This window comes from Ascidia mentula, chromosome 8 (genome assembly GCF_947561715.1).
Source record: "Ascidia mentula chromosome 8, kaAscMent1.1, whole genome shotgun sequence".
Lineage (NCBI taxonomy): Eukaryota > Metazoa > Chordata > Ascidiacea > Phlebobranchia > Ascidiidae > Ascidia > Ascidia mentula.
The window spans coordinates 15,023,340-15,047,595 of record NC_138573.1 but is presented as its reverse complement, the minus strand read 5'-3'; the positions used below and the strand labels follow the sequence as shown (position 1 = coordinate 15,047,595).

The 24,256-nt window shown below is 38.4% G+C and overlaps 6 protein-coding genes across 6 annotated transcripts; 2 read left to right on the top strand and 4 right to left on the bottom strand.

Annotated features, from left to right (window-relative positions):
* The first annotated feature begins 959 nt into the window (after window positions 1–959).
* LOC145912065 (glycoprotein 3-alpha-L-fucosyltransferase A-like) lies at window positions 960–2,844 on the top strand. Its single transcript, XM_082999487.1, has 5 exons — window positions 960–1,035; window positions 1,446–1,527; window positions 1,727–1,908; window positions 2,075–2,317; window positions 2,628–2,844. The coding sequence occupies exons 1-5, from the start codon at window positions 965–967 to the stop codon at window positions 2,842–2,844; spliced, it is 795 nt and encodes a 264-aa protein (XP_082855613.1). The 5' UTR covers window positions 960–964.
* Window positions 2,845–4,158: 1,314 nt separating this feature from the next.
* Window positions 4,159–6,191, top strand: LOC145912541 (aminoacyl tRNA synthase complex-interacting multifunctional protein 1-like). The gene is made up of 6 exons (XM_083000041.1): window positions 4,159–4,331; window positions 4,501–4,622; window positions 4,731–4,848; window positions 5,140–5,333; window positions 5,563–5,731; window positions 5,901–6,191. Exons 1-6 carry the CDS (start codon window positions 4,205–4,207, stop codon window positions 6,065–6,067), a joined length of 897 nt encoding a protein of 298 aa, XP_082856167.1. The 5' UTR covers window positions 4,159–4,204; the 3' UTR covers window positions 6,068–6,191.
* On the bottom strand, window positions 6,158–8,748 carry LOC145912539 (glutathione S-transferase C-terminal domain-containing protein-like). The gene is made up of 7 exons (XM_083000039.1): window positions 7,732–8,748; window positions 7,518–7,661; window positions 7,345–7,461; window positions 7,064–7,218; window positions 6,842–6,994; window positions 6,683–6,786; window positions 6,158–6,294 (listed from the first exon to the last, which is right to left on the bottom strand). Exons 1-7 carry the CDS (start codon window positions 8,746–8,748, stop codon window positions 6,158–6,160), a joined length of 1,827 nt encoding a protein of 608 aa, XP_082856165.1.
* Window positions 8,696–10,261, bottom strand: LOC145912540 (deoxyribose-phosphate aldolase-like). The gene is made up of 2 exons (XM_083000040.1): window positions 9,972–10,261; window positions 8,696–9,642 (listed from the first exon to the last, which is right to left on the bottom strand). Exons 1-2 carry the CDS (start codon window positions 10,219–10,221, stop codon window positions 8,939–8,941), a joined length of 954 nt encoding a protein of 317 aa, XP_082856166.1. The 5' UTR covers window positions 10,222–10,261; the 3' UTR covers window positions 8,696–8,938.
* Window positions 10,262–10,793: 532 nt separating this feature from the next.
* LOC145910635 (glycine receptor subunit alpha-2-like) lies at window positions 10,794–20,137 on the bottom strand. Its single transcript, XM_082997825.1, has 12 exons — window positions 20,002–20,137; window positions 18,702–18,837; window positions 17,943–18,075; window positions 16,757–16,824; window positions 15,768–15,929; window positions 15,480–15,624; window positions 14,395–14,532; window positions 13,693–13,907; window positions 13,088–13,237; window positions 12,574–12,711; window positions 11,466–11,600; window positions 10,794–10,933 (listed from the first exon to the last, which is right to left on the bottom strand). The coding sequence occupies exons 1-12, from the start codon at window positions 20,088–20,090 to the stop codon at window positions 10,871–10,873; spliced, it is 1,572 nt and encodes a 523-aa protein (XP_082853951.1). The 5' UTR covers window positions 20,091–20,137; the 3' UTR covers window positions 10,794–10,870.
* Window positions 20,138–21,128: 991 nt separating this feature from the next.
* Window positions 21,129–22,656, bottom strand: LOC145912064 (putative methyltransferase-like protein 24). The gene is made up of 5 exons (XM_082999486.1): window positions 22,555–22,656; window positions 22,177–22,384; window positions 21,672–21,785; window positions 21,500–21,594; window positions 21,129–21,443 (listed from the first exon to the last, which is right to left on the bottom strand). The coding sequence occupies exons 1-5, from the start codon at window positions 22,654–22,656 to the stop codon at window positions 21,129–21,131; spliced, it is 834 nt and encodes a 277-aa protein (XP_082855612.1).
* Window positions 22,657–24,256: the final 1,600 nt, after the last annotated feature.

Sequence of the window (24,256 nt, the reverse complement as noted above, 5' to 3'; positions counted from 1 at the left end):
CAGAAGCAGTGGACTAGTCGCCCTAGTATGTTAGAAAGGGTTGGTGGGGACATAATAATAATGCTATAATTTCCCCTCCCCAAATCTATGCGCCCCTATATTTTTAGAACGTAAAATAAGCTATTCAACATATTGAAAGGTTTTCCATTGTAGCAACACTCGCACTGCTACAATGGCTAATGCTGTGCCTTATTTGGCCAAAGCTACAATCGCTTTTGCATCAGTGCGAGTGAACGTTACGGAGTGATTATGATGTAATTCATTTCTTTTCAGACAAGAATGAGGACAATATTAAACAACCGGGTGTTTATGAAAAGTATTGTTTTGGTTATTATTGTTTTCAATTCGCCACAACTTGTCTGTGACGAAGGCCAGCGATGGGATTTCAAAACCAAGCCGACAAATGGTAGAAAAAAGCTTTCATTGTCATAAAAAATCCAACATTTAAATTAACAATGGTTGATTTTCTACTGATATACCATACGATAGTAAAAACTTTTTTTCCCAGTCAACAAACCAAAACCAATGATTTTGTTGTGGTTTCCACACAATCGCAAACTCATGTGGAACCTTCAGGAAACTGGACTATGTGGAGGAGGGTGTGTTATCACCAAAGACAGGAGTTTGTACAACCAGAGCGACGCCGTGGTTTTTCCAATGAAAACCTTTGACTTCAAGTCCATTCCCGACCCACTTACACATCCAAGGTCGATGTGAATATGAAACTTTTGTTAAATTGTTTTATTTGTCAAACATATTTCGAGAATTAGATCTACCTGGCAGTGAATGATACTTTCAAACAGTAAAACGAAAGCAAGGCTATTAACAGGGTGGCACTGTGGTTTGCAGAAATGGGAAGGTTTACGTTTGGTGGTGCCTGGAAAGTCCATTCTTTACAAAGCACGTGTTTCTGAAGAACCTGACAGAGTTTAACAACTATTTCAACTGGACAATGCACTACAGGATGGACTCTGATGTGTTTGGAGCGCTAATACCGCCATCCGCACGTGACTGGCTGCTTCGCCGTGCTGGAAGGTAGGGCACACCCAATTAGATATATTCAAATCATATACACGCAATCCCCATTTCACAGTTCGTTGCTAACGCCGCCAGATATCATGTTAAATTAATTCCAAAGCACATCTTGCAAACAATCTCTGTATTACACTTAACGTTCAGGCTGTTACTCAACTAAAGTACCTGACATTACGGCAGAAACCTCAAGTGTAATAGGAGGTATTTTGCCAAAAGCGCTTATTGAGTAAATTCGACTCGATAACCTCAATGGTTTTATCCGTTTTCTTGCCAGTTTATTTCGCATGTTTCTTCAAGTTATTACATCGTACATGTAGTTCGTCATGCAAATAAAATAATCCCGATTTTTTTGCAATGCAATTACTCCCAAGTTCTCAACAACCGAAATCTATATACGCCTTAAATCGCAGAGGTGCGGAAGCTTACAACAAAACCATCCTACCTGGCTTCACGGATCAACAGTTTGAAGCCGCATATAAATCACTCCGTCAAGTATGAAGTAGAATTTCAACCGAAAGGAGTAGTTTTTTTGTATATGTAGCTCATGTATTTATTTGTAATGCAGTTAAAACGCTGTGTTGTGTACAGTATTGGATAATATTCCGTTTTTATGCATGCGTAGTTGGCCTAATATTCAAACCAATAACTTCGTAGTCGTAAAGTGTATTCAAATCTTCTATTGTTCCCAAAGGTAAAAACAAAGTCCGCAGTGATGGTTGTCAGCGATTGTTCGGTCACAATAGGCGCAAAAGAAAGATTGACTTTCGCCAAACAGTTGAAAACGGATTTTGACTTTGATCAGTTTGGAGCGTGCAACCACAAACCAATACCACACGGTAACACAAGATTGCACCAACTTTTGCGAACATACAAGTAAGTATAGCATCGTATTGTTGTTGCGATCACAATCTCCGGAAATAGTGGCTAGAAATGCAGCTATATACAAGAAAAATATGCCGTATGGAAAATATGCTTTTACGCGTTGTTTACCAATATTACGCAAAAATCTAGTTACGTAAAATATTACTGTGTAACCCAGGTTTTTCTTGGCGTTTGAAAACACGAAAGGATGTAATCAATATATTACTGAAAAATTTTGGATCAAATCGCTGTACGTCGGATGCGTCCCAGTCGTTTGGGGACCGAAAAAGGCCGACGTGGTTCGTCTGGCTCCACCAAACTCATTCATACATGCTCAGGATTTCGACTACGATACAAAACGTTTGGCGCGGTTTTTGAAAGAAGTGGACGCCAATGAAACCAAATACAGAAGCTATTTTAGGTAAACAAAAAAACAGTCTTGTATTGAATGAGGACATTGTTATCATATTATTATACGACCCTACACATGTTATTATAAGAATATGAAACGTTGTGAAACTTTTTAAGACATTTTAACTGGCTTCTGAAACTTGCCTGTCTTTTGTTTGACTATAACAACATACATAAGGTAGAGAACTTATTGAAGATAAGATTTCATCACACTTTCAGGCACAAATTAATGCAAAACATCAGTTTGGACTCACTGGCGGCCGCTAGTAAAATAAAGTCTGTGTGAATAAAAGTCTACAGTTTTATTCGTTTGTGTACAGTTGGTGGAAAGACCCTGACTTCTATCCTATAATGAAGATCAGAGAGCCTTCCGACAGCAGGGATGACGTGGCAGACGCACACACTGGATACCAACTCAGTTCGTATTGTCATCTGTGCAGGAAGCTAAATGACGGTGATCATCTTCACTCAAATAAAGTGATTGGAAATTTGTCCGAACATTTTTTCGGCCCGGAGTCCACTGCGTGTTACGAGTAGGTTCAATTAAAAGCGTCAAATAATCAAGGTGTCAAATAACTAATTTTGTGTGTTCCCTTTTTTGCATATTAAGTGAAACTTCAAAATCGGGTACCTGCGCTTTTTATACGATTGGATCACGTCAACCTCAACACAATAACTTCACCCTCAGTGGTGTAACATGGCGCCCTGTTTTTTTAAAAACTTTAAAACTACTGTTATTCGTGGCCGGGTTCTTGCGGCAAAATTCTATTTATTTTCAACGAAAATATTCTTTCAGCGAAAGTTAGTGCAATAAAGTAACTGGCATGTATTTTTTTTTGCCATACGCATCGGCCTAAGCGCGTTTAAATGGCTTGTGTTTTTTTGTGTACGTTTCAAAAATAAATTCAAATTACGATAGGATTGCCAGACGTCCGGTGGTAAAATCTGCGTCTAAGAAATATCAAAAGTGCCTAATTGTACCGATTTGGAACACAGAACCTATTAATGGCCGTTGAATATACGTAACAATCCACTTTTGCGGCACCCGGAACAATGAAAGAGGTTTTTAACCAAAAAACATCGCCAAAGCGACGTAATTTTTTTTCAAGATTCGCGACTTACAATTTGTCAAGGTATTTGATATAACAAAGTCCGGCATTGTGTGTTGACGGACATGGTAACCCTAACCTTATATGACTAATTGCCGATATTGCCAGGCATTTTAAGACTACAAGACGGCTCTTGTGGCAAAATATTTCTTGTATATTTCCAACGTAACGTTACAGGAAACACTGTTTTGAACCGAAAAGCCAAAGTTAAGATGCTGTTGATTGACATGGTTAGCAAACGTTAACACACCTGTGTTCATCGTCAATGCTAATATGAGTGAACAGACAGATACAAAAAGTCAAAGAAGAGCAAAACATAAACAAAGCAAGTACATGACAAGAGTTCTCCTGTAAAGTATAAGGCAGTGACGTCATCATTTGCGACAAGGCGCTCGATTTATATCTCATATTAAATTAAAAAATTTAGATTTGTTTTCAGAATAATCGAAGAGTCCGAAGCTTTGTACGGTTAAATTTTAACAAAGAGTTGAAAATACATATCACAATTCGTCAACATTTGCGCATTTTGTGTAAACTCGTTTCAAATGCTTTTTAATGCCGGCCAGAGTCAACTGTTGGCATTTCTGGGCTTTCGCGCTGGAAGAACAGTCCATGCAAGCACAAGTAATTCGCACACGATAGTCGACACTTTGGTTGATTGACCGGCCTTTCCGCTCATCCGCTTGGGATTACGGGGAAAAACCTACAACGTGCTTTCCCTACACTTTTCCTTGAAAGGAAATTGGAAATTACGGACAGGAGGTGTTGTTTTGAAATTTCATATTTTTATGTTTCGGTTGCTGTTAAAAATGTCGCAGGAGTACACATATTCGGCGTTCGTTCGTCGCTCAGTGGAAGCAGAACAGAAATTGGCAGTGTTGCGCACACACCTGCAGAAACTAAAGGATCAAGCCAGTGAGCACATTTGCAAAAAATTATCTTTTCTACATCATTTGCATATAAATAATTACATTGTTGCTTTGTCTTGTATACATCCTACATGTTGCGTTCGTTACTGTTGCACTAAATAGATGTAATTTTATTTACATTGAAGGTTATCCTCCTATTTTTGATTGTTTTGTAGTTTCCTCCTCTGCAAAGCAGCAGGAAAATCAGCTTCGGACTGAAAATGAAATGCTCAAGAAAAAAGTGGCTGATCTGAAATTACAACTTAAAGAATTGGAGACTTCAAATGGGATTGACCAGGTTAAATTTGGTTCATTTTCCCCAGAGAGTGGACATTAAATCGGTGTGATAAGAGACACCAAACACCTCTTTCTGAGTTTAACATCTATCTTTTCATTTCAATTTAAGGTGGAATTGCCCAAGAATTCGGCCCCTTTGACCATAAAGAAACAAGAAGAACCACCCAAAGAAGTAAGAACAGAGGCACCCAACAAGAAAGATGCAAAGAAGCAGAAGCCCAAACAAGGCATTGTTTAACATTAAAAACTAACATTAAAAAACACAGTAATGTTTCATGCAATGGCTGCAATGCCTGGGCTGCGAAGCCTGTAGACCGCATATCAGTATTTCTATTAAAAAAGTTTCGCCCGGAATGCCCATCTTGTACTCTCCTGTTACAGAGAAACTCATTTACGTCACAAGGCAATATGTGTATTAATACAGATAAGCTTCAAAACTTGATTTTGGGGATTTAATACTGATATGGGGCCTGTAAACCTAAAAAAATTAGAAAATGTAACAAATACACCTTATTTAGACAATCAGCCCAAAAAAGCTCCAAACGAACAGAAACCTGTTGATGTGTCAAGATTGGACATGCGCATTGCAAAAATAGTTAATGTTAAAAGGCATCCAGATGCAGACACACTTTATGTGGAGGACATTGATGTTGGAGAAGAAACCTTAAGATTGGTTTGCACAGGAGTTGTCAACCAAGTTCCTATTGAACAGGTATAAAAATAGCAAACTGAAAAAATAAGATAATTTGCCAAGTTACGCACCTGGAGGTCAGCGGTTTGTAAAAATCAACAGATAAACTCACAGAATTCATATCATTGGCTCCATGTTTATTTAAAAGTAACAGTATGATTTTACTTGTTAAAATGATCAACACAAACTGAATAAATGCATAGTGCATGTTATACCATGGTTCAGAAATACTTTTATAATCTTTTTTTAGATGGAAAACAGAATGGTGGTACTTATGTGTAATCTAAAGCCAGTCAAAATGAGAGGTGTTGTGTCCCAGGCCATGGTTATGTGCGCAGACAATAAAGTAAATTTGGAGGTGATTGATCCACCTCCAGGTTGTGTCCCTGGTGACAGAGTTGTGTTTGATGGATACTCAGGTATTTCATTGTATATATTTGACCCATCAGGTGTAAATGTATTTAATGATACATTCACAATATATTGGTATAAATCTCGGACAAATTTTAATTTTTAATTATTGTATTAATACGGGTGTACAAATTTCAACCTTGAAAGTCTTCACAGTAACAGCACACTTTGTTGTAGGTCCGCCAGACGCAATGCTTAATCCCAAAAAGAAGGTTTGGGAGAGAGTGCAACCAGACTTGAAAACCAATGATGACTGTGTAGCTTGCTACAAAGGTGTGCCATTTAAAGTTGAAGGAAAGGGAGTTTGCAAAGTCAAAACTTTGAAAAACTGCCCCATTAAGTAACAATCCAATGCAAACACACCTATCCTAACTGCATCATGAGGAGTAGCGTTAATAAAATTTATTTGATAAAATATTGCAAAATTGGTTCTACTACGTTTTCACACCAACAAGGAGGTTGTTTTTCGGTGAACATGTGGGTGGTTGTAGAGTGTATAGTTCAGTTTGGTAGCCCAGTTCTTTTGCAGAATTCAGTCGGTCGGTGTCAATGATTCCCATACAGTGTTTACCTGAGATAAATAGGGATTTTATTTGTGGCACCTTTTTCATGTCATTGCTTTTATCATGCAAATAATCTTTTATCCGCTCAAGTTAATAAAATATTTTATCCGCAAATATTAAGTTAATAAAATGATCCACTTGTATTCTGTTTTTTCAATAAAACACAATTGTTTTGTGGAAAGGGAAATGCTAAGGGGGTTACCTACATATGGCACCCCCAGGAATTCTTAAATTTAGCGTCTATAGTCTATGGTAACAACAAGAGTCAGCTGAATAGGGACTGAAACATTATTCACAGTAAATAAGTTTTCAGCCCAAAGGGAAATATGCCTGGCTTGGCAGTATGATCAACAGTTCTACTATGTAACTTAATGGTAAATAAGATCGATCACATACCTTGCTTTGCTTTTGAACTGTCAAAATTCCATGAAGTTTGGTCTCCCCCTCGGCCGATTGCCAACATTTCATCAAATGAAACTGAATAGCTTCTGAAAACTTCACTAAACAAAAGCAGCAAAATAACACATATTAAACACTAAATATTTTAAAACCAACCTCTGGGGATAAGCCACTTTGTCTGTGTTCACTATTCTTCCATAGCAACAAGGGCTAACAACAAAAGATGCTTTGTGATGAAAACATTTGTGCAGCACCATGTCAGATGCCACTCCACATGCATGCAAGGCAACTCCAATGTCAAAATGCCCACTAAAAGTTGGATGACCATTCATTTTTGAGAAAAAAATTGATACATGGAGTGAAAAGGGCACAGACTACCTGTAGTGTTCAAGGTTGCACTGATAGATAATGATATTTTTCAGTCCAAGATTTTCAATTCTCACTCTCGCTCTGTCAAGAGATTCCTCCTTGTTTTCGACCAAAACGATTTGGCAATGTGGCAGAAAATGTGCCAGCAAAATGCCTACATGGCCCTGTCAAGTTAGGCATGTATTTATACAACAGGTAAAATTACTAAATCTGGCAATAATTAATATGTGTTAATGCCCAGTACAATAATTTTAAAAGGCCACATTTTTTAATTATGAATTCTTCCTCACCCCACCACAGCAGAAATCCACAATAACATCACCATCTTTACAGATCTTATTCACGGAAAAGATTAAATTTTCCATCTGTTGACATTTTCTCAATGCTCGTGCTGTTGACAGTTCACCCTGCAAACAAAACTGTGTTAAAATCACTACTTGTAGGTGATACTATAATAATTTACCATAGTAGGATGAACCTGTTCGGGCACACCACTCCAATCCACTTTTATATCCAGTGGGTTGTATTGTTGAAAAGTGACCTCAATACTATTATTCATTTTTTCCACAATGACAGGCAAGTCACGTCTTAATGTTTTTTCCAAAGGCTTTCTAAAAATTCAAGTCATCTATTACATTAATGCATACCTCCCATGACTCATACCAGGGAACATCTACTTGCTTGTTCGGTTTCATTTTGCCCTTGTCCCCAAGTTCAATAACTTGGCATTTACCTTCTTCAAAAACTGGACTGATTTCATTTAGGTTCCCACTTATATCAACAAACTCAAAATTGCACATTTTAAAAGCAGCCACCACATGTGGAATTTTCTGAATCCTTCCGTACCATTTGACAGTTAATGGTATCAAACTAACAACTACATCCAAATGTTCTTTGTAAAACTTTAGAAAGTTGTGCACCAAAGGAAGAAGCGCCAAATCAGACAAAGTGAAGTCAATTCCTTCTACAAAGGTGTGTTCCAAAGGTGGAAGGTCATTTGTTTTGACGACCTTTTTAAAATTTGATCGTTTAAGTTTGCAAGGGGGTTCTGATGTTCCTGAACGCTCGCTGTTCATTCTATCCAAAACCACCCGCTGAAACTTGTCCATGTTGTGTATGACAACAGGTTGTTGGAAAATACCCTCAAGTTCATTAACAGCCTCTGGCAATTCAGCTAGTTCATCCTTAGATGCAGTTTTCAGCCAAATGTCATTGACAATGGGAGCTTTCACTTCACATAATTTTGTTCGTGAACTAACTTCTGATGACGCTTTCAGGCAACACTGCTTATGCCCTAATAGACTTTTTAAGGAATTATCTTTCTCTTCGTATGTCATCTTAATCAGTTTTCTTATAACATGACAGAGTCCAGACAACAAATAGGTTTGTTTGTGCATTAAAATCACTGGAAAGCAGCAGTCTCTCACACATTTTGGTACTTGGCTGATTAACTTTACTGTCACCTTATTAAAGCAACTCTTTGGTGGCTTTATGCCCTTTATATTTTCCGAATTTGTGGCATCGTTATCTACTTGTGTTACCAAGCATAGATCAAGATTTACTTTGGTGCAATAAGCAGCCACCAAGAAAACAGTCTGTGTTGCATAAGAGTACATTTCCTCATTGCTTGTCAAATTGTAGTCCAAATAAACAGTGTCAGTTTCCATGGTTTTATCTCCTAATTTTTCCTGCATGTGAATAGAGTGTTATATTTATGTGACAGGTTATTTAGTGCAATGACAAATCTACAACGAAAATCCACCACCAGTTCAATGACAATGACCAATATAACCCACTATTGCAAAATAAAATGGAACTATTAAATGAGAATTATCAAAACATGATAAAATCATCAGCACCAAAACATAACCAACTATTACAACACTAAGCCAAAGGCAACTGATGAGCAGCAGCATATCTCCCAGTTACATAATGATACAACTGTCGCTCTATGTCCGTCAACAAAGAAGATGCCCCAATTCGGAAGAGATCATTTCTCATCCATTCATCACCTAGCTCCTCCTTCATCAATGCAAGCCAAGTGCATGCATCTTTAGCACTTCTAATGCCACCAGCTGGCTTGAAACCCACTTTAAAACCAGTTTTGTGGTAGTAATCTCTAATGGCCCTCACCATCACCAAACCAACTGGGAGTATGGCGTTTACACCCTCCTTGCCAGTAGAGGTCTTGATGAAATCAGATCCAGCCATCATTGCCACCAAGCTTGCCTTGTACACATTTGTGAGGGTTCCCAAATCTCCAGTCCCAAGGATAGTCTTCATGTGCACATCACCACATGTTTGCTTACACAGCTTGACTTCATCATATATTCCTTGCCAATCACCCTGCAATGCCTTGGTTCTGGTAATGACTATATCAATCTCTGTGGCTCCCATCTTGATAGCCCTCTTGATTTCCTCAATCCTTGTTTCAAGAGGAGTTTGACCTGCTGGAAAGCCCGTAGCTACTGATGCCACTGGTATGGTTGATGCACCAGCTTGTTTAAGGAACTGAATTGCTTCCGGTACTCTGGATGAATACACACAAACAGCTCCTACCTCAATTCCAGCATCCTGCATGCCCATTGCTACAAAAAATAAATAATTTCCATATAATGATGAAGCTACACCAGCCGCTTCATTCAAGCTGATGATGGCATATGTTCTTACCGAAACGTTCCTTAAACATGACAATGTTAACAACAGTATGGGCCAGTCTTTTTATTCTCAGAATTATGAGTAAAACAGTGAGTTGTGTTCCTAAATTTATTTTTGTTTTTTACATAGTATTTTTTTTAAATTATATGATATCGAACCGTTTGAACATGCCTTAACAATGCTTGGTTGGGTCATTTTTTTATAATGGAGAAATCTGCAATACCATGAAATAAACAAGCTTTGCAACAACATAGCCTACCTTCCAAAAGGTCAGGTCTTATAGGATGCTTGGCTTTGAAGCACAGTCTTGATACATTAGTGCTGGTATCATCTCCAGACAAGGTAGTTAAATCGATACAAGTAACAGCTCGGAGCAACCAGGCAGCTTGCCATGCCTTTTTGACAGTTCTTTTGGTTCGAAGGGTTGCAGCTCTTCTTTCAACAGCTGGAAGGTTAATTGTAGTTTTTTGAACCCAACCAAAGTCAAGCTCGATGCCTGGGTTATGCATTTTTTAATTTATTAAATTCCTAACCCTTTTAGTTACAGTTGACACTGAAAGTAATAGCGTGACAATTAATGTTCCAATAAAACACTTGTTTCAATGCAACCTATTCTACACTGTGTCCGTGTAAATACCCTCATCAACATAGCAATGCACTCCGATTGGTTTAGTTTATTTCTGCGCATTTGTTTGCATTGACAAACAAACCTTGCAAATGCAAACACATGCCGTCGTGCTTGAAAATACGTTTACGTATACAAGTGGAAGGTACTTCAGATCACCACCTGGCTAGAGGGCAGTATTTCACCACTGAGCATGGTAAAAGGTTCTTGCACTTGCATAATTCATTTGGAGAAATAGGCTATGTCGTTTGTCCAGGCATGTTGTCATAACGCCAATGCTTGTCACACAGCCGAACCTATTTGCAAATTAAATCATTTCGTGCTGACCAAACATGTCCCCTTTCATCAGCTCAGCTAACTTGATAATTTAGTTTCTAATTAGTTCACTCCCATAGACACTGTTCTTCCATTGTATTTTCCATCATTTTCCAGTGATAAAATTATCACTGCAACCATTTTATCCTCGAATAACGTAACACACAAAACACCCACGTGAATAACCTTGTCTTAACGTAACTAGTCAATCACTTATTTCAACCGTCTGTTCCAAATGGTATTGCTCCATCCAGATACTTTGCTTCATCGTTGTTTTGAAACTGCCAAATAAAAATAATTATATCACCACTGGTCACAGTAATTGCGCGTTGTTAGACTTTGGGGCTATTGAAGTTTCACGAGAGTTTCCTGTGTTGTTATAACTGGTCCTGTATAGGCTATAGACGGGTCGCGAAGCTATTTCAGGTGGGTCGCGAAGCATTTCTAAATGTTACAGTTTTCTATTAGTTTACGAAAATTGCATGTGTATGCATTGTTACTTTTCTCATTAGATTGTTTTTCCTTCGTTTGGTCATATCTCATTGTGCGTCGCACAATAAAACTTGCATTAAAAGTGGGTCGCGAACTGAACAAGTTTGGGAAGCATTTCTATAGGCCACTCAATATTTTCGCGATATATAAAATAAAAAATGTCGGTAGGTTTTGATACGCAATTCATGTAATTGTGGTTTGTACATCAATAAGGCAACACGCTTCGTTTCTATGTAAGCCAGTTGCATCAATTGGAAAAATCGATTTTAGAACAGGATTTGGCTTTATATCTGTTTTGTTGTCAAACGGAAGATAACGAACCTTGTAGCCTATCCAATAGAATAAATTGAAAATAATGAAAATGGACGGGAAAATCACTCTTGATATCGCGTCGATAGTTTGAGCTTTTCCTTTGTAATTGTCAGCCATGGTTTTTTTCTTGCTGACCGGTTCGCTCTGCAAAAAAAGTGTGTCGTTACTTTGTTGTACGCAGAATATTGACGTAAAAACTCTATGAATTTTCTATAAAACATGAAACAAAACAGTGTTTTCTTTGATGTAATCAATATCAGTGTGTTAAAATAGTTATGGAGACAATCAATGTTGAGCGATAGTTTTGAGCAGGTTTTGGGCCTGTGTATTCTGTTTCTGGTCTAAAATGTTGGGCCCGATTACAACTCAGTGGGGGTCTATGTGAAGGTTGACCACAAAGTAATTTTTTTCTTTTTATGTAGATTTGTTTGTAAAAAGGTAGAATACCACACAAACAGCAAAAAAATGCAAGATATTGAAATTAGCGTTTTGCACAACTGACACGATGTAACACTGTGTGTAGAATTCCAAACCCAATTTCGTTAATTCTTATGTTTTCTATGTTTGGCACAACTCTCGTTATTGTGTAACAAAGGGTGCGCAGTAGCTGTGCGCGTGCAGACCGCATGGGGTTATGTTTTTGCCAGTTGTGTTTGTGTTGCCAGTTATTTGGCCTTATTTGCAAAACTGCGTATAAATAGTTTGCAACAATTGAAAAGTTTACTGGTATTATGATAATGCAACTGAAAGATATGTTGTTACACGGTCAATTTACTGAATAAGATTGGTCGCATAACAGTGCGGTAATTACGGTAGAATTTGCCATAATGTGAATTTGTCTGCTTATTGAATGTACAATTGTGTTTCTTTACATAGAAACCGCTTCTGTTTTGGCGCGTTGACGTTGCGCCCGTCATTCCTGTCATATTGAATACGTGTGTTTTTTGTTTTGGGTGCTTGAAGATTACCTGGGAAGCTAGGAGCGCGTTTCGAGACATTTTGTGCTTAACTGCTGTGCAACGTGTAGCGCCGCCGATCCGCTAGAAACAGAACGTTACACTGTGCAACATCAATACGACACTTATTGTAACAGAACCAATGCTGAAGCCAATCTAACCTTTATCGGAGGTTGTCCGACCACACAGTAGCTCATGTTACTGAGAACATCATCATCTTCATCAACAACTGTCATATCTGGGACTTGAGTTGCATGGTTTTGCTTCGGATTGGGGGGAGTTCGTCGAAGAAGTAGTTGCTCCACAAATCATAATCAAATCACATTTATTTTTCACGCAAAGTTATCACGAACATGAACAATAGAGGTGATACATAAAATGGAGTGGGCACCGATAAAACCATGAGGATTATCGAGTCCAGCGCCCATGCGAAAGTGATTTCCTCTCGGAGAATGGTAAAACTTGCACAGGTAGAACTTTCTTATTGACACAGTTGAAATACACAAGATGTTTAACTGTGAAATATAATAATATTCGAAATAATTATCCGCCGAAAATGTCACTTTGTGTGCATTAACTGTGGAGAATCATTATCTTCTACAACGGTAGTTGCATATAATTCAACAGTAATTCTGTTAAAAGTTCACTGGTATGTATCATAACCTAACCATTTACCTTCTGTTTTGATATCCAGTTGCGATTCAGTTTGACGAGTTGTTTCTGTTGACGGGAAAGAAAGTTTACCACAGCGAATTCCAGCAGGGCGGCAAAGACGAAAAGAAGGCATACCGCCATCCACACATCTATGGCCTTCACGTACGATACCTGTACAAAGTCAAGGTATTTCATTATTTGCTTTGTATTTTGCCTCACAATTGGTTACATACGTTTTATGCTCAAAATGATGTCGTTCGTTTCTAAAGTATTTTAAATTGGTTGAGAAATACAAAAATATATAGTGGTGCTGTTGCTGCTACGCATTGAATATGTAGTCCTGAATAAGTCTCGACTAAACGACGTTGAAAATCAAATCTACGTTCATTTTTATGCCAGAAGAACAGTTAATCGAAAACGATTAAAAAATGTTGCTTTACTTGTTCCTAAGATTTGAAATGATCATTCACTGAATATAGTCAATGACTGAAAACATATGTGGCTTGTACACATGTGCTTACAAATGCATAATAAAGCGTTGTTAGCCACTTGCAGCTTATGTATTACCACAAGAAAGAATACTTCTCTTATTGCTAAAAAATTCTAAAACAATGATATATACGTGCCTTTGGTAAAGATGCTCTAGCCCCTGAGCTCTGTGTGGTCATAGTTAGCACAGTAGTGATGCCCAAAGCTGTCCTTGCGGGAGCCGCATCCATGTTGATCCAGAACGAAACCCATGACAGGATCACAATTAGTGTGGAAGGGACGTAAGTTTGAATCATGTAGTATCCCATCTCTCTCTTAAGTATGAAGATGACTTCGATGCACGTGAATGAACCTTTAAATGAAGCATGAATTTTATGTTGAACAACGCGAATGTGCATTATTATTTTTGTTTTTATGTTGCTGATATGTGCAACGTATAATAAACGGTATAATTAGTTGGAACATTGCTTTTACTCCAAAAGACTCTATTGGTTTCGATTGATGGGGTTTAAGGAACTCCGAAAATCAGGTAATGCTAGCAATTGCTAAGGACTGCATGGCATATTTCCATTCAATAATGCTGAAGTCAAAAAATATGTCAAACACAGATTTTTCCTTTAATTATTCAATTTTATGTTTTTAAGCCACTTTTCATAAATATTTTTTAGTAGATTCTGCACAGGTTGATATACATAGAGGTGAATGCTTGTTTTCATTGAGCTTTATCCTAATTATCGGTCGATTTAGTTGAGAACCATTACAATATGCCAATGTTTTCCTATAACGGACTTGTTTACTGACTTGCCAAATAAAATGCAATCCGCCATTGATGGTCAAACCTGTTTGGTAGACTTTGGTGCATGAGTGAAGCTTGTAGCCGAGAATCTTAAACTGCGGTAGAGTTAGACTTTCTGGAAGTTGAACCGCAATTCCGTCGTTTTTCCATTGGAACGCCAAGTCCCTCATATCGTACCCGACTGCAAGGAGACATAAAACGTTAGTATTGGTACATGAGACAAAACTATAGGCATCTCTTATGCAAGGGCCCACAATGGCCTATCGATGGATCCAAAAAATATTCACAAACGATGCGGTATACTACTGATTTGACGGATTAGTGGCGACGAAGCTCATTCTGTATGAACCGACATTAGGTGGCAATGTCGTAATATGTTGTCCATTTATAAAAGAGACAGGAGATATCACCTAACAAAAAGTGATGTGCAAGTTTTTCATGGGTGATAGGGATACACAAACTAAATAGACCTTTAGTTCCGCGGATTTGAGAAACACTGCTCTGATGCAATCCTAATTCTAAAAATTACTTTAAATCTGCATGTGTAATGTTGGAAATCTTGTCTTTTGTGTAAGTGTAGTAAACCGCCAATGCGATTTTAGCCTCGGAATTAACGTTTCTGTGATTGTCCACTATCTCAGAAATTTTAGTTTCAATCTGAAATCTGTCAGTCTTTGGTAAGACAAATATATTTCGCTTTGTTAAAAGCTGTGATTGTCGTATAATTATACGTATGAGGTGGAAATCGTCAGGGCCAGTTGCAACAGAATCGGAAATGATTCCCAGATTCAATTAACAAGCACAAACGGCCAACGATTCTTTATGCTCAAAACAATTGCTTTTTTCGGTCACGTATTCCCCCAATTTCATATTCTATCCGCCTGATCGAGTGATCGATCAATTACAACCTCACAATGCTAATTAGTTTTCTCAAGCGGTTGCCCAATCGCGTTTGTATCGATTTGATTTTGGAGCAATTAAGTGATTTCCCTCGTCAGTGGCACATGTGAAGGTGTTACTCGATATCGATTTTCTCAACACTTAATGTAAATGCATCAAATCAAGTTAATTACGCGCAACACACAAAGACACCCAAATAACTTTGTTACGATTCCTACGAATACTTACAGCTTTCTAGCTGCATTTTGCACATCTGTATATCCATTGGAAAGTTCTGCAAATGCATTGCGCAGGCGAGCGTTAAAGTTAGTCGAATGCTGGAATAGATGTCGCCGTTCTTGTAGACTCGTAGCAATTTGTTCTCCGTCGTTACCTGAATACCATGGAGGCTTCACAACAGTAAAGGGTAAACATTCATACAAACAAATAGCCGAACCTTCTAAGATACTGCATGTGTTAAGCAGGCTTGACTTCGTACACCCTACGTCACGTCACGTTTCCAGATACCGCCCTTACCTTGTGAAAATTGGCGTGCTTTTCGTTGGCAAAAAATATGTCGGGACGCCAGATCTCCTCCAGCATGGATGGATGAAGAGCGATCGTTTCTTCCTCGTAATCCCGGAACGCGAGACGAGGATCATTCCAACGACATCTCAGGAAAATGTTGAGTCTGTAGTCCTGTTTTTTTTCGTGTCATGTGTTACAATAGGTGTCCCCAACCACCCGGTACGTCAGGCATTTATACCTGGCCCGCACAAATTCTTTCTGGCCTTGGGTTACACTTGCTTTATGCACGCAGCTACGGAAACACGTTGCACGCTTAACTCAGATAGCGCTGATCGTATTCTAATTATATTTCGTATTTGTTTTGGTCGAAGCTTAAGGCCGGTCCAAAAGGGACATCTGACCGATTGGGATAAATCAGGCCCCCTAAAAGGAGGTCAACAATTTGCCATGAAGACCATAAAGCCAAAGACACCATAAAGAATGTAGTCAGACCCCGCACCGCATTATTTATTGATGCTGTGTTTATCTGTCACATCTTGAAGGCCGGTACGCACAAGTACTGCGTGTGTTAAACCTGTTGTGCAGAAAAATTTTAGGACCCTAGTGTTACAGTTTCAGTGCCATCTACTGCTAAAGCTTTGCTTATAAGTCTGCATATTTTGGTTTACATAAATCGTGTGTTGCAAATGTTGCGGCGATGCCGTTTTTACATGCGCTTTGCTTGCTCAAAAGCCTCGTTTGATATATGTTGGCGATTCGCCTTAAACTCACTAAAAATATTTTCTGTCCCTTTAATCCCGGTAGATTTAGTTGACAAGATCGGACAAAAACATTTGTGGAATTTATTCCAATATTACAAAATTAGGGTCATGACCTAGCAGATGCTTGCTTGGCGGTCACTGTACCTTCCGTGAAAAAACCAGGCTGATCCTTTTTTGAAAGCTAGTGCTTTGTATGATTTTGAAAGTTGAGTTGAAAGTAAAATACGAACTTCTTACCATCGTGGTTTCCGCGATTGATCCGAAACTGTTCACGTAAATGCTCACGGTGACGTTGACTGGACGTTCTGTGACGTAGTTGTGACGAAGCATCAGCATCGTGCAAAAAAGGGACAAAACAAATCAATTGCATGCTCATGTTAGTGAAAGTTGCAATATGATGGAATTTGTACACAAAAGTGTGCATAAAATTGTGGATAAAAAGTGTTTCCTGCTGCAGTGTTATAATGCTATTGTTTACATTGTGGTTCTTAACCTTTTTTTTTATCTCATTTCCCAGTTTTCAGTTTAAACTATAGCATTTTCGCTGTATCTGAGATACTTTTTTGAGTTTTTCGTCCGCATGGTATGACCAATTCCCAATAAGTGTATGCGACAAACAGTGAATACCGAACGTGATACTTTTCTTCCAACTACTTTTGTATATTTCGGTGCCGACTAATTTTCGACCGGTTGAGAACCACTGGTTTACACATAAAGTTAGATTTATTTATACATAAACGTATAGTTATAGTTTAAGTATTCTCCATTACAAAGACGGACAAAATGACAAAAAAATTCGACTCTGTACAAAGTTGGTATGGAAAGAGTTAAGATTAGCAATGGTGCTGCCGCTCATGACAGGATTAACATGTACAGTAAAGTCTCACAGCAGCATTCGACACCTCCACGTTAAGGGTGTTAATCTACATACAACAGGTTATGCGAAGATGCGGCGGCCCGCTGGATTTAACTCAATTATACAGTCAGACAGGTTTGTATGGTATACGCATGCATAAATTCCCTAATGAGTGCGTGCCCCTTTGTTTTACGTACTCGATTAAGGAGATGAAACACTTAAGCCCTTTAACTTTGTTATTGAATTGCGCTTGCGATTCTTTTTGTTTTATACCAGTGGTTCTAAAAGGCACAGGATTGTCACTAAATGGAGACGTGATAGAAAAAAGCTTAAGAACCACTGTTTGAAACAAAGTTTCTTTTTAGCAATCATGCCATGGGTTAGTACTAGAGACTGCTTAACAACCACACAAATAGTGCTTAGCTGTGGCAGTTGCGGATGATCCCTTCCCACTTCTGTACACAAGCAAACCCCATTTAAGAACTATACAGTAGATTAAACATGCAGTTTTTTGTAACGATTTCCTGATGCTGATTTATTTTTTACCAACCAACATTGAAATCTTACTTTTATGATGCGGGCGAATACGCTGGTCGTATCCGTTGAAAAGGTTGTCAAGGAAATACGTTGCCTTCTCTTCTTCTGTGGTTAACGCTTTTCTGCTTTTTCCATACGAAGGGGGCGTGCCTTCACTGTCGCCCTGTGCCAAAATTTATTGAAGTTTTACAAATAAATAAATAATATTCTCTAACAAATTGGCAACAAAAACACGTGAACAACTTACAAATCCCAACACCTCAAAATTGGTCACGATATGCAAACTCAGCCCTTAGTTTTATTAGGAAAACCGACTGAGTAATTTCCCTATTGGGTTCATCAAGTTTACAAGACAAGGACATCCCACGAAGATCGATTTCAAGTGGTTTGCGTTTATGTCGCGCGTCTTACTCTGTTAGTATATTAAGTGGGGTATATTTCTATACGCGGGTTCCTAATATCTAAATCCAATAAAGTCGTGTTACATGCAGCTTTAACATACACTTGCTCGATACCTCTGCGTTTTCATTCTGTATACCATGTACCTTGCCCATTTAACCAGTGGTGGGATCCATTTTTTTTGCTAACCACAGGAATACAATGCTCGAAGTGAAAGATGGCCTACACATGTGCTTGTTTTTCGACAAACTGTCTATATTCCACCACTACATTTAACTGATATATAATATTCAAAAATAGCCGCCGCAGCTACAACACCTCCCAAAAAGCGTTAAATATAAGTTGTTCGAAACCAAAAGCGAGTCAGAACTGCGCGAAAATAGATCTCACCTCGTATTGTCTATAAAAATCATCAACATCGTCTGTTCCGCTGTCCATCAGTGGGGCCGGTGATTTCCACCTTGAGTTGTACATGGAAGCTGGCCGATGACTTGTTGGGGCTTTGTCGCTTGAGTAGCGATACGCCCTGCAAAGCATGCGCCAGTGATAGTAAATATTTGACACTATAACTATACGTGGTAAGTGATTCTGAATGCAGTCTTAATGGACGAAGCACAACACGAAATGTACAGACAAAATCTTATATGTGTTACAAAATCTTATAGGCTGTTTTTGACGTGTACCCACATTTGCTTTTTCAGTCAACCTGTATTTATTTGCGCATCATGACAATTTCCGTCAGATGACAGGCAAATGTACATACAGTAGCCTACATTTGACCTCGTTTGTATATTGTACATGTCAGCTTTTTCTCTTATTTTGTGCGATGTTGCTGCAACCAACATCGCATATCCATGCAACGTGGCATCATGATTGCGATACCGCATATTTTTATTGCGTTGTAGTTTTCAAACCAATTAAAGCAATAAGTCTCGTGGGCAAATGTGGTTTTCACGATATTGGCCACACTGTGTTTACAACTCCCTAACGGCGATACCGACACTTAGCCAAATATAATCTCACGCATATTAGAAGAATCAGAATTATCACAGTAATACAAGTGATAGCTAGTTCGTTATGCTGAGAAAATTGCCATGAGTTTTCACATTGAACTGCCACGTAGATGAGAAGAAAAACCGTAAAATAAATTGTGTTGAAATTTAAACTGAAAGGTCCATAATGCTGATGTTTTAGAAGTACGCCTCTTACAACATTTGTTTCAGAAACACCCTCGTTGTATGGTCAGCGGATCTCAAAGTTGGAACGGGGCAAAATTTTGGTGGTTTTATTCCCATTACAGAGCTCCCCCCGGAGTGACGATTCCATGCTAATTCTGATCAAACTGGGACCAAGAATCAGGCAAATTTGCAGCCATCATTAGGTCCACAACCCCTGCATTTACATAATAAGTCATATCACATATTTTATATTTATATATGCTGGGACTTGATATATTTTTGACTACTAAAGTTAGACGTATCTGCCAAATATGTTAGGGAACTTAGGTCGAAACAGTGGCCATCTGTCTGCAGCTTATACACAAATGTTAGGGAACTACTGATCTGGGTTTACATTCTAAATACTTCCTTATTTATATTGGTTTCAGGCTATGAAAAAACATTTTTGTTACTGCGTATAACTTAACTTGAAAAGGTCAAAATAAAATGAAGATCAGTATCCTCAACTATACCTTGTACTGTCCACTTCTAAACCCCACACCGCCAACATCAGCAGCAAGTGAGGGAAACGTCCTATTCTTGGATACGAACACAACGTCATTCCTTCAGCTTCCTTCACAAAAATGGTACGTTCTACCCAACGCCGCCCTTATATCGGCGAGGTGATATCATTTACCCGGGCAACTGGACACGCTTTCTGAGCCCAGTGATTGACAGTTCCCAGAGGTGTCTCGACGGCGTAATACATTTAATCGACGTATAGCCTTCTGTCTGCACCAGCTTCTTGTATGCTGGTTGCCTTCCACCTTGAAAGATAGGTTTGTGCTCGGTCGGAGATTGGCCATGGCACACTTGGCCACTGGTGCGTTCACGATGCAGTTGATACGGCATTCAATTATTGATGTCGTGTGCAAGTGGGTCAATGCCTATTCTTTCATTGATTAAGCAGACGTCAATTGCAGACAGTTCCACAGTGTCTACAGTGTGTAACTTTTTCTGCCCTTAATAATAAATATTTCAATAGTTCGTTTAGGTTTCTCAAATCAGTTGATCCTCAACATAATTTTGAACATAGGTCTATACGCATTGCATGAACCATGTCATAAAAGCTCCATTGCAATAACCACTAATTTTGTTTTATTGTACACAATGGTTTTATAAAACCACGTCAATTTAATCACACGAAGTTATATGCATAGCATTTTTACTGTACCGGGATTCGAACCCAGGATTTTCGATGTAGGAGTCTCTATCGGGTTTTCTAGGTATACGCCAATCGCAATTAAACCAGAAGCATTTTCGCAGTTTCAAAGTCGTCTATCGGTTCGCGCTATTCCGATTTAGCGGTTTCATAAACACTACAAATTTGCAGCCACGCACATTATAGTTTAGGCAACGGGTTTATTCTATCAATCAGCTTCGATCAAGAGTTTTGCGAGGATAAGGGATATATTTTTTTGTGGAAAATGTGCATTATTAGATTCCGCCAGAGTCTCTATAGACGTCACTGTATTGTTGCAATAAAAATAGTTCACAAGACAAATTACACATAACACTAACAATGATATCCCTGATGCCCGTATTTCTAATTTTATAATATGTTTTTGAAACTTTTGGTCACAGCACTTTTACCTATAAGTCATATTTGACACGGCTGAGGATCGAAATTGACGAACGCCAATTCCCACAGTATGATACCTCCAGATTTAACCATTTTACCCTTTTTGTCCATTTGGGAGTAATTGGGATTTTTTCTTGACATCTTATCGGCTCGTACATTGTCTGTGATGGCAAATGAACGATATTTTCTTTCATTTAGCTGCGACAATTGCCGGTAGAATAATCTGGAACGTTCCAACCAACTGGGCTTCGTGATTGGCCCTGGTAGGTGGATTTCAAGCCCAAACTGCCTGACGCATTTGTACAAGCCTGTGTCAAGCAGTTCTTGCATGGTCTGCGTTCAAAAAGACATTGAGATGTGATGAAATTTTGAGAAGAGTTGCGAATCACCTCATGTTCAAATCCTCCACCGTTGGGATTGTCTGTGTCCACTTTTAAATAATCCAGATACCTTCCGTTATGTCCGAGTTCCTTAAGCAATGTTCCTACAAACATAGGCTTTAATACTTTTACATCAAGTTTCAACCAAAATGTTGTCAAAATGATTAAAATATTTTCATACGCAAAGTTCGCATTTTCCATCCTTTGAAACCGTGGTCGTTATCCTGAGTGCTGATACCGATTTTGTGAAATACGACTCCAGAATCTCGCTTTAATCCATCTTGAAGATTAATGCCTGCATGTGCACAATTTCAGACAAAAGTTAATATTTCTGTTAGCAAATGAGTTTCCTGTTCATGTTTCCAAACCTTTTCTACAGTTAAGTTTTATCACAAATTTAAAGTTTAGTTTGTTTTTGAAGAACATTGTTTCGTCAAATTGCGATCGTTGATTAATCGCTTACTTATGGTTAACACTAATGTCATCCTTGATTAATTAATATCACCAAAGGGCAATTGCTGACAAACTAGTTTTGTGGTTTATGCTTATTTCAATTGCAAAGGTATATAAAATGACAAGAACCAGTCACCAGCTGTTTGTTGTAAAAATATTCATTTGTTGCAATGGTTTAGGTGGCAAGGGTTTCACTGGTTTAGTTTTCCAGAAAAAAAGACCAACAACCTCACTTGGATCAAACGAGTGGACTTCGCATCCCTTGTTGGCCATCGCATCGTCAAAACTAAAATCTGCTCCGATTCCAAAAGAATAAACCAAGCATCGGTCACCACCAGCAGTGTTTCCCTTCCAGAATTGTGGCGTTAGGCAAACCGGATACCCACCATCCCCATACATCCAATCACGTCCACCGTTAATTTCCACCTTCGGACACTGGAACTAAAATGCATAGGAGTCACTTTTTTGCTTGCTGAATTTTGATTTGAACACATGTAAACAACGTTTTGCAAAATTTTGATTTTGTTATGTTGCTCATGCTGTTGCTTATATTCAAGTTTGAGCCCAAATAAAACCTTGGATGATTTGACAAAAAAGAGATTGATACGAACCTGTATTTTGTAAACGTAATTCCACAATCGTTCAAACTCCTCTTCCGGCGGCGAATCCCCCGGGGGTCCAAATTTTAAGTTGGCTTTAGCTGAGATAAACATAAATGTCGAAACAATCCCAAATATATGTTTTTTAAAAAGGAAATAATTATAGCACAAGCTTTAAAAACCTATAGCTTCAAATTTTTTAGGGTAAAAGTCTAAAAAAAGTTTAACAAACAGTAAGGGCACAAAACTGTACTTTGAGTATCGCGATTTTATACAATCGACGTACGAGGTACAACAGCTGGAAGGGTTGCAATATTTTCAAGCTCTGTTGTATTTGAGTTTCTATTCGAACTTTTGTTAAAGTGGGAACTGGGAAAATCCTGTGCTTTCAGCAAGTAGTTGGATCGAATATCAATTATTTCATCTAAAGAAGAAGAACACATTATGAAGTAAAACACATGTTGGTGGAACATTGTATTGGTTTGATGATCAAGCTTTGTGCTTTTTCCAGCCATTCCGAACAAATTGAGAAGGTCCAAAGGACTGGAGTTCCTTATATCCCGGTGGTACCCGAAACGAAATTTCCTGGGACGATATATAGAGATCTGAAAAATTGTGGCAGGGCACGGAGGTTCAAGACTTATGGACCGATCTCGTGGCCTTATATTACTACGATTTCATTTCATAACGATTATATAGGAAGTACGTATATGTATGCTGTGAGGTCCACAATATTTTAGAAAAACGTAGAGTATATCGGTAGGCAAAACATACCGAATGGTAAGCACAAAAAGGTGTACGTCAGTGGTTCTACGCTATATCTTGTGCGACACACTTATTAAAAGACTCGCAGCACTTGCGACGCTCCAATAATAAATCCACCAGCACAATTTGTCACTATGTTTGCAAGTTTTAATCATAGAAGACAGAATTAACTTGTTATTAGCCTGCATTTTCCTCCATAATCTTAATTTTATGTTTCAAATTTTACGCGAAGTTCTAGACCGTTGGTGCAAGAGAAACTGTTCAGTTCAGTTTTCGTTACAGGCCTATAAACTTTGAAAACAACATATAATAGCCTACTTTGTTTTTCTCTTTAAAATGAAAAAATATTTGTAGATTTTCATTGAAATCCTTCAGCTCAGATGAACCACACATACAAAAAATGGTAAAACTTACTTGGTCTGTTGTACTGCCATGGAACGAACATGATCCAGAACAGAACCAACAACGATCCGAAAAAAAACTTAAAATAGTTTCTTTCCATCAGCGGTTTTACTTTCCTATCTGTGATGTGGCAATACTATAAAAAGAATTTTTGAACAAATTAACGCCAAGTGTGCCTCTACACTAACAAGGTTCACTTAAAAAAAGTTTGCCATTTTGTAATATGAAAGCGCAACATCCACAATAAAGCCAAGCTGTACAGGACCCGTCTGAAGCAAGTCCAGTTTCCCAATGTGATTGCTCTCAACATTTTTGTGCCGCACACCGTAAAATAAATTTTTAAAACAGGCGATTTCCTTTCAAAGTTGCAGCAGTTCACTTTGCATTGTTAGAATGAAGATACACAGTAAGTTATCATCCATTGCAAGTCAGTAACACACAACCACTGGCCAAAACAGCTTGTACGGATTGCCGAAACACAGTATAAACTCCTTGCATTGAATATTTAAACAAATTACTTCAACCAGTCACCACCTGCTGGCTGCCA

Bases quoted from the DNA above. Each gene is read 5' to 3' on its own strand.
- LOC145912065 (XM_082999487.1), top strand. From the start codon at position 965: ATGGACTCTGATGTGTTTGGAGCGCTAATACCGCCATCCGCACGTGAC. The intron at 1,036-1,445 runs GTAGGGCACACC...CTTAAATCGCAG, and splicing joins CTGCTTCGCCGTGCTGGAAG to AGGTGCGGAAGCTTACAACA. The intron at 1,909-2,074 runs GTAAGTATAGCA...TGTGTAACCCAG, and splicing joins CAACTTTTGCGAACATACAA to GTTTTTCTTGGCGTTTGAAA.
- LOC145912541 (XM_083000041.1), top strand. From the start codon at position 4,205: ATGTTTCGGTTGCTGTTAAAAATGTCGCAGGAGTACACATATTCGGCG. The intron at 4,623-4,730 runs GTTAAATTTGGT...TTTCAATTTAAG, and splicing joins CTTCAAATGGGATTGACCAG to GTGGAATTGCCCAAGAATTC. The intron at 5,334-5,562 runs GTATAAAAATAG...ATCTTTTTTTAG, and splicing joins ACCAAGTTCCTATTGAACAG to ATGGAAAACAGAATGGTGGT.
- LOC145912539 (XM_083000039.1), bottom strand. From the start codon at position 8,748: ATGCAGGAAAAATTAGGAGATAAAACCATGGAAACTGACACTGTTTAT. The intron at 7,219-7,344 runs GTGAGGAAGAAT...CTAACTTGACAG, and splicing joins TGGATTTCTGCTGTGGTGGG to GGCCATGTAGGCATTTTGCT. The intron at 6,295-6,682 runs GTATGTGATCGA...TATTTATCTCAG, and splicing joins CAGTTCAAAAGCAAAGCAAG to GTAAACACTGTATGGGAATC.
- LOC145912540 (XM_083000040.1), bottom strand. From the start codon at position 10,221: ATGCATAACCCAGGCATCGAGCTTGACTTTGGTTGGGTTCAAAAAACT. The intron at 9,643-9,971 runs GTAGGCTATGTT...TATTTTTTGTAG, and splicing joins AAGACCTGACCTTTTGGAAG to CAATGGGCATGCAGGATGCT.
- LOC145910635 (XM_082997825.1), bottom strand. From the start codon at position 20,090: ATGACGTTGTGTTCGTATCCAAGAATAGGACGTTTCCCTCACTTGCTG. The intron at 18,838-20,001 runs GTATAGTTGAGG...CATGCTTTGCAG, and splicing joins TTAGAAGTGGACAGTACAAG to GGCGTATCGCTACTCAAGCG. The intron at 16,825-17,942 runs GTAAGATTTCAA...ACTACGTCACAG, and splicing joins TATTCGCCCGCATCATAAAA to AACGTCCAGTCAACGTCACC.
- LOC145912064 (XM_082999486.1), bottom strand. From the start codon at position 22,656: ATGTTTATCTCAGCTAAAGCCAACTTAAAATTTGGACCCCCGGGGGAT. The intron at 22,385-22,554 runs GTTCGTATCAAT...TATGCATTTTAG, and splicing joins ATTACGTTTACAAAATACAG to TTCCAGTGTCCGAAGGTGGA. The intron at 21,444-21,499 runs GTGATTCGCAAC...TTTTGAACGCAG, and splicing joins GTGGAGGATTTGAACATGAG to ACCATGCAAGAACTGCTTGA.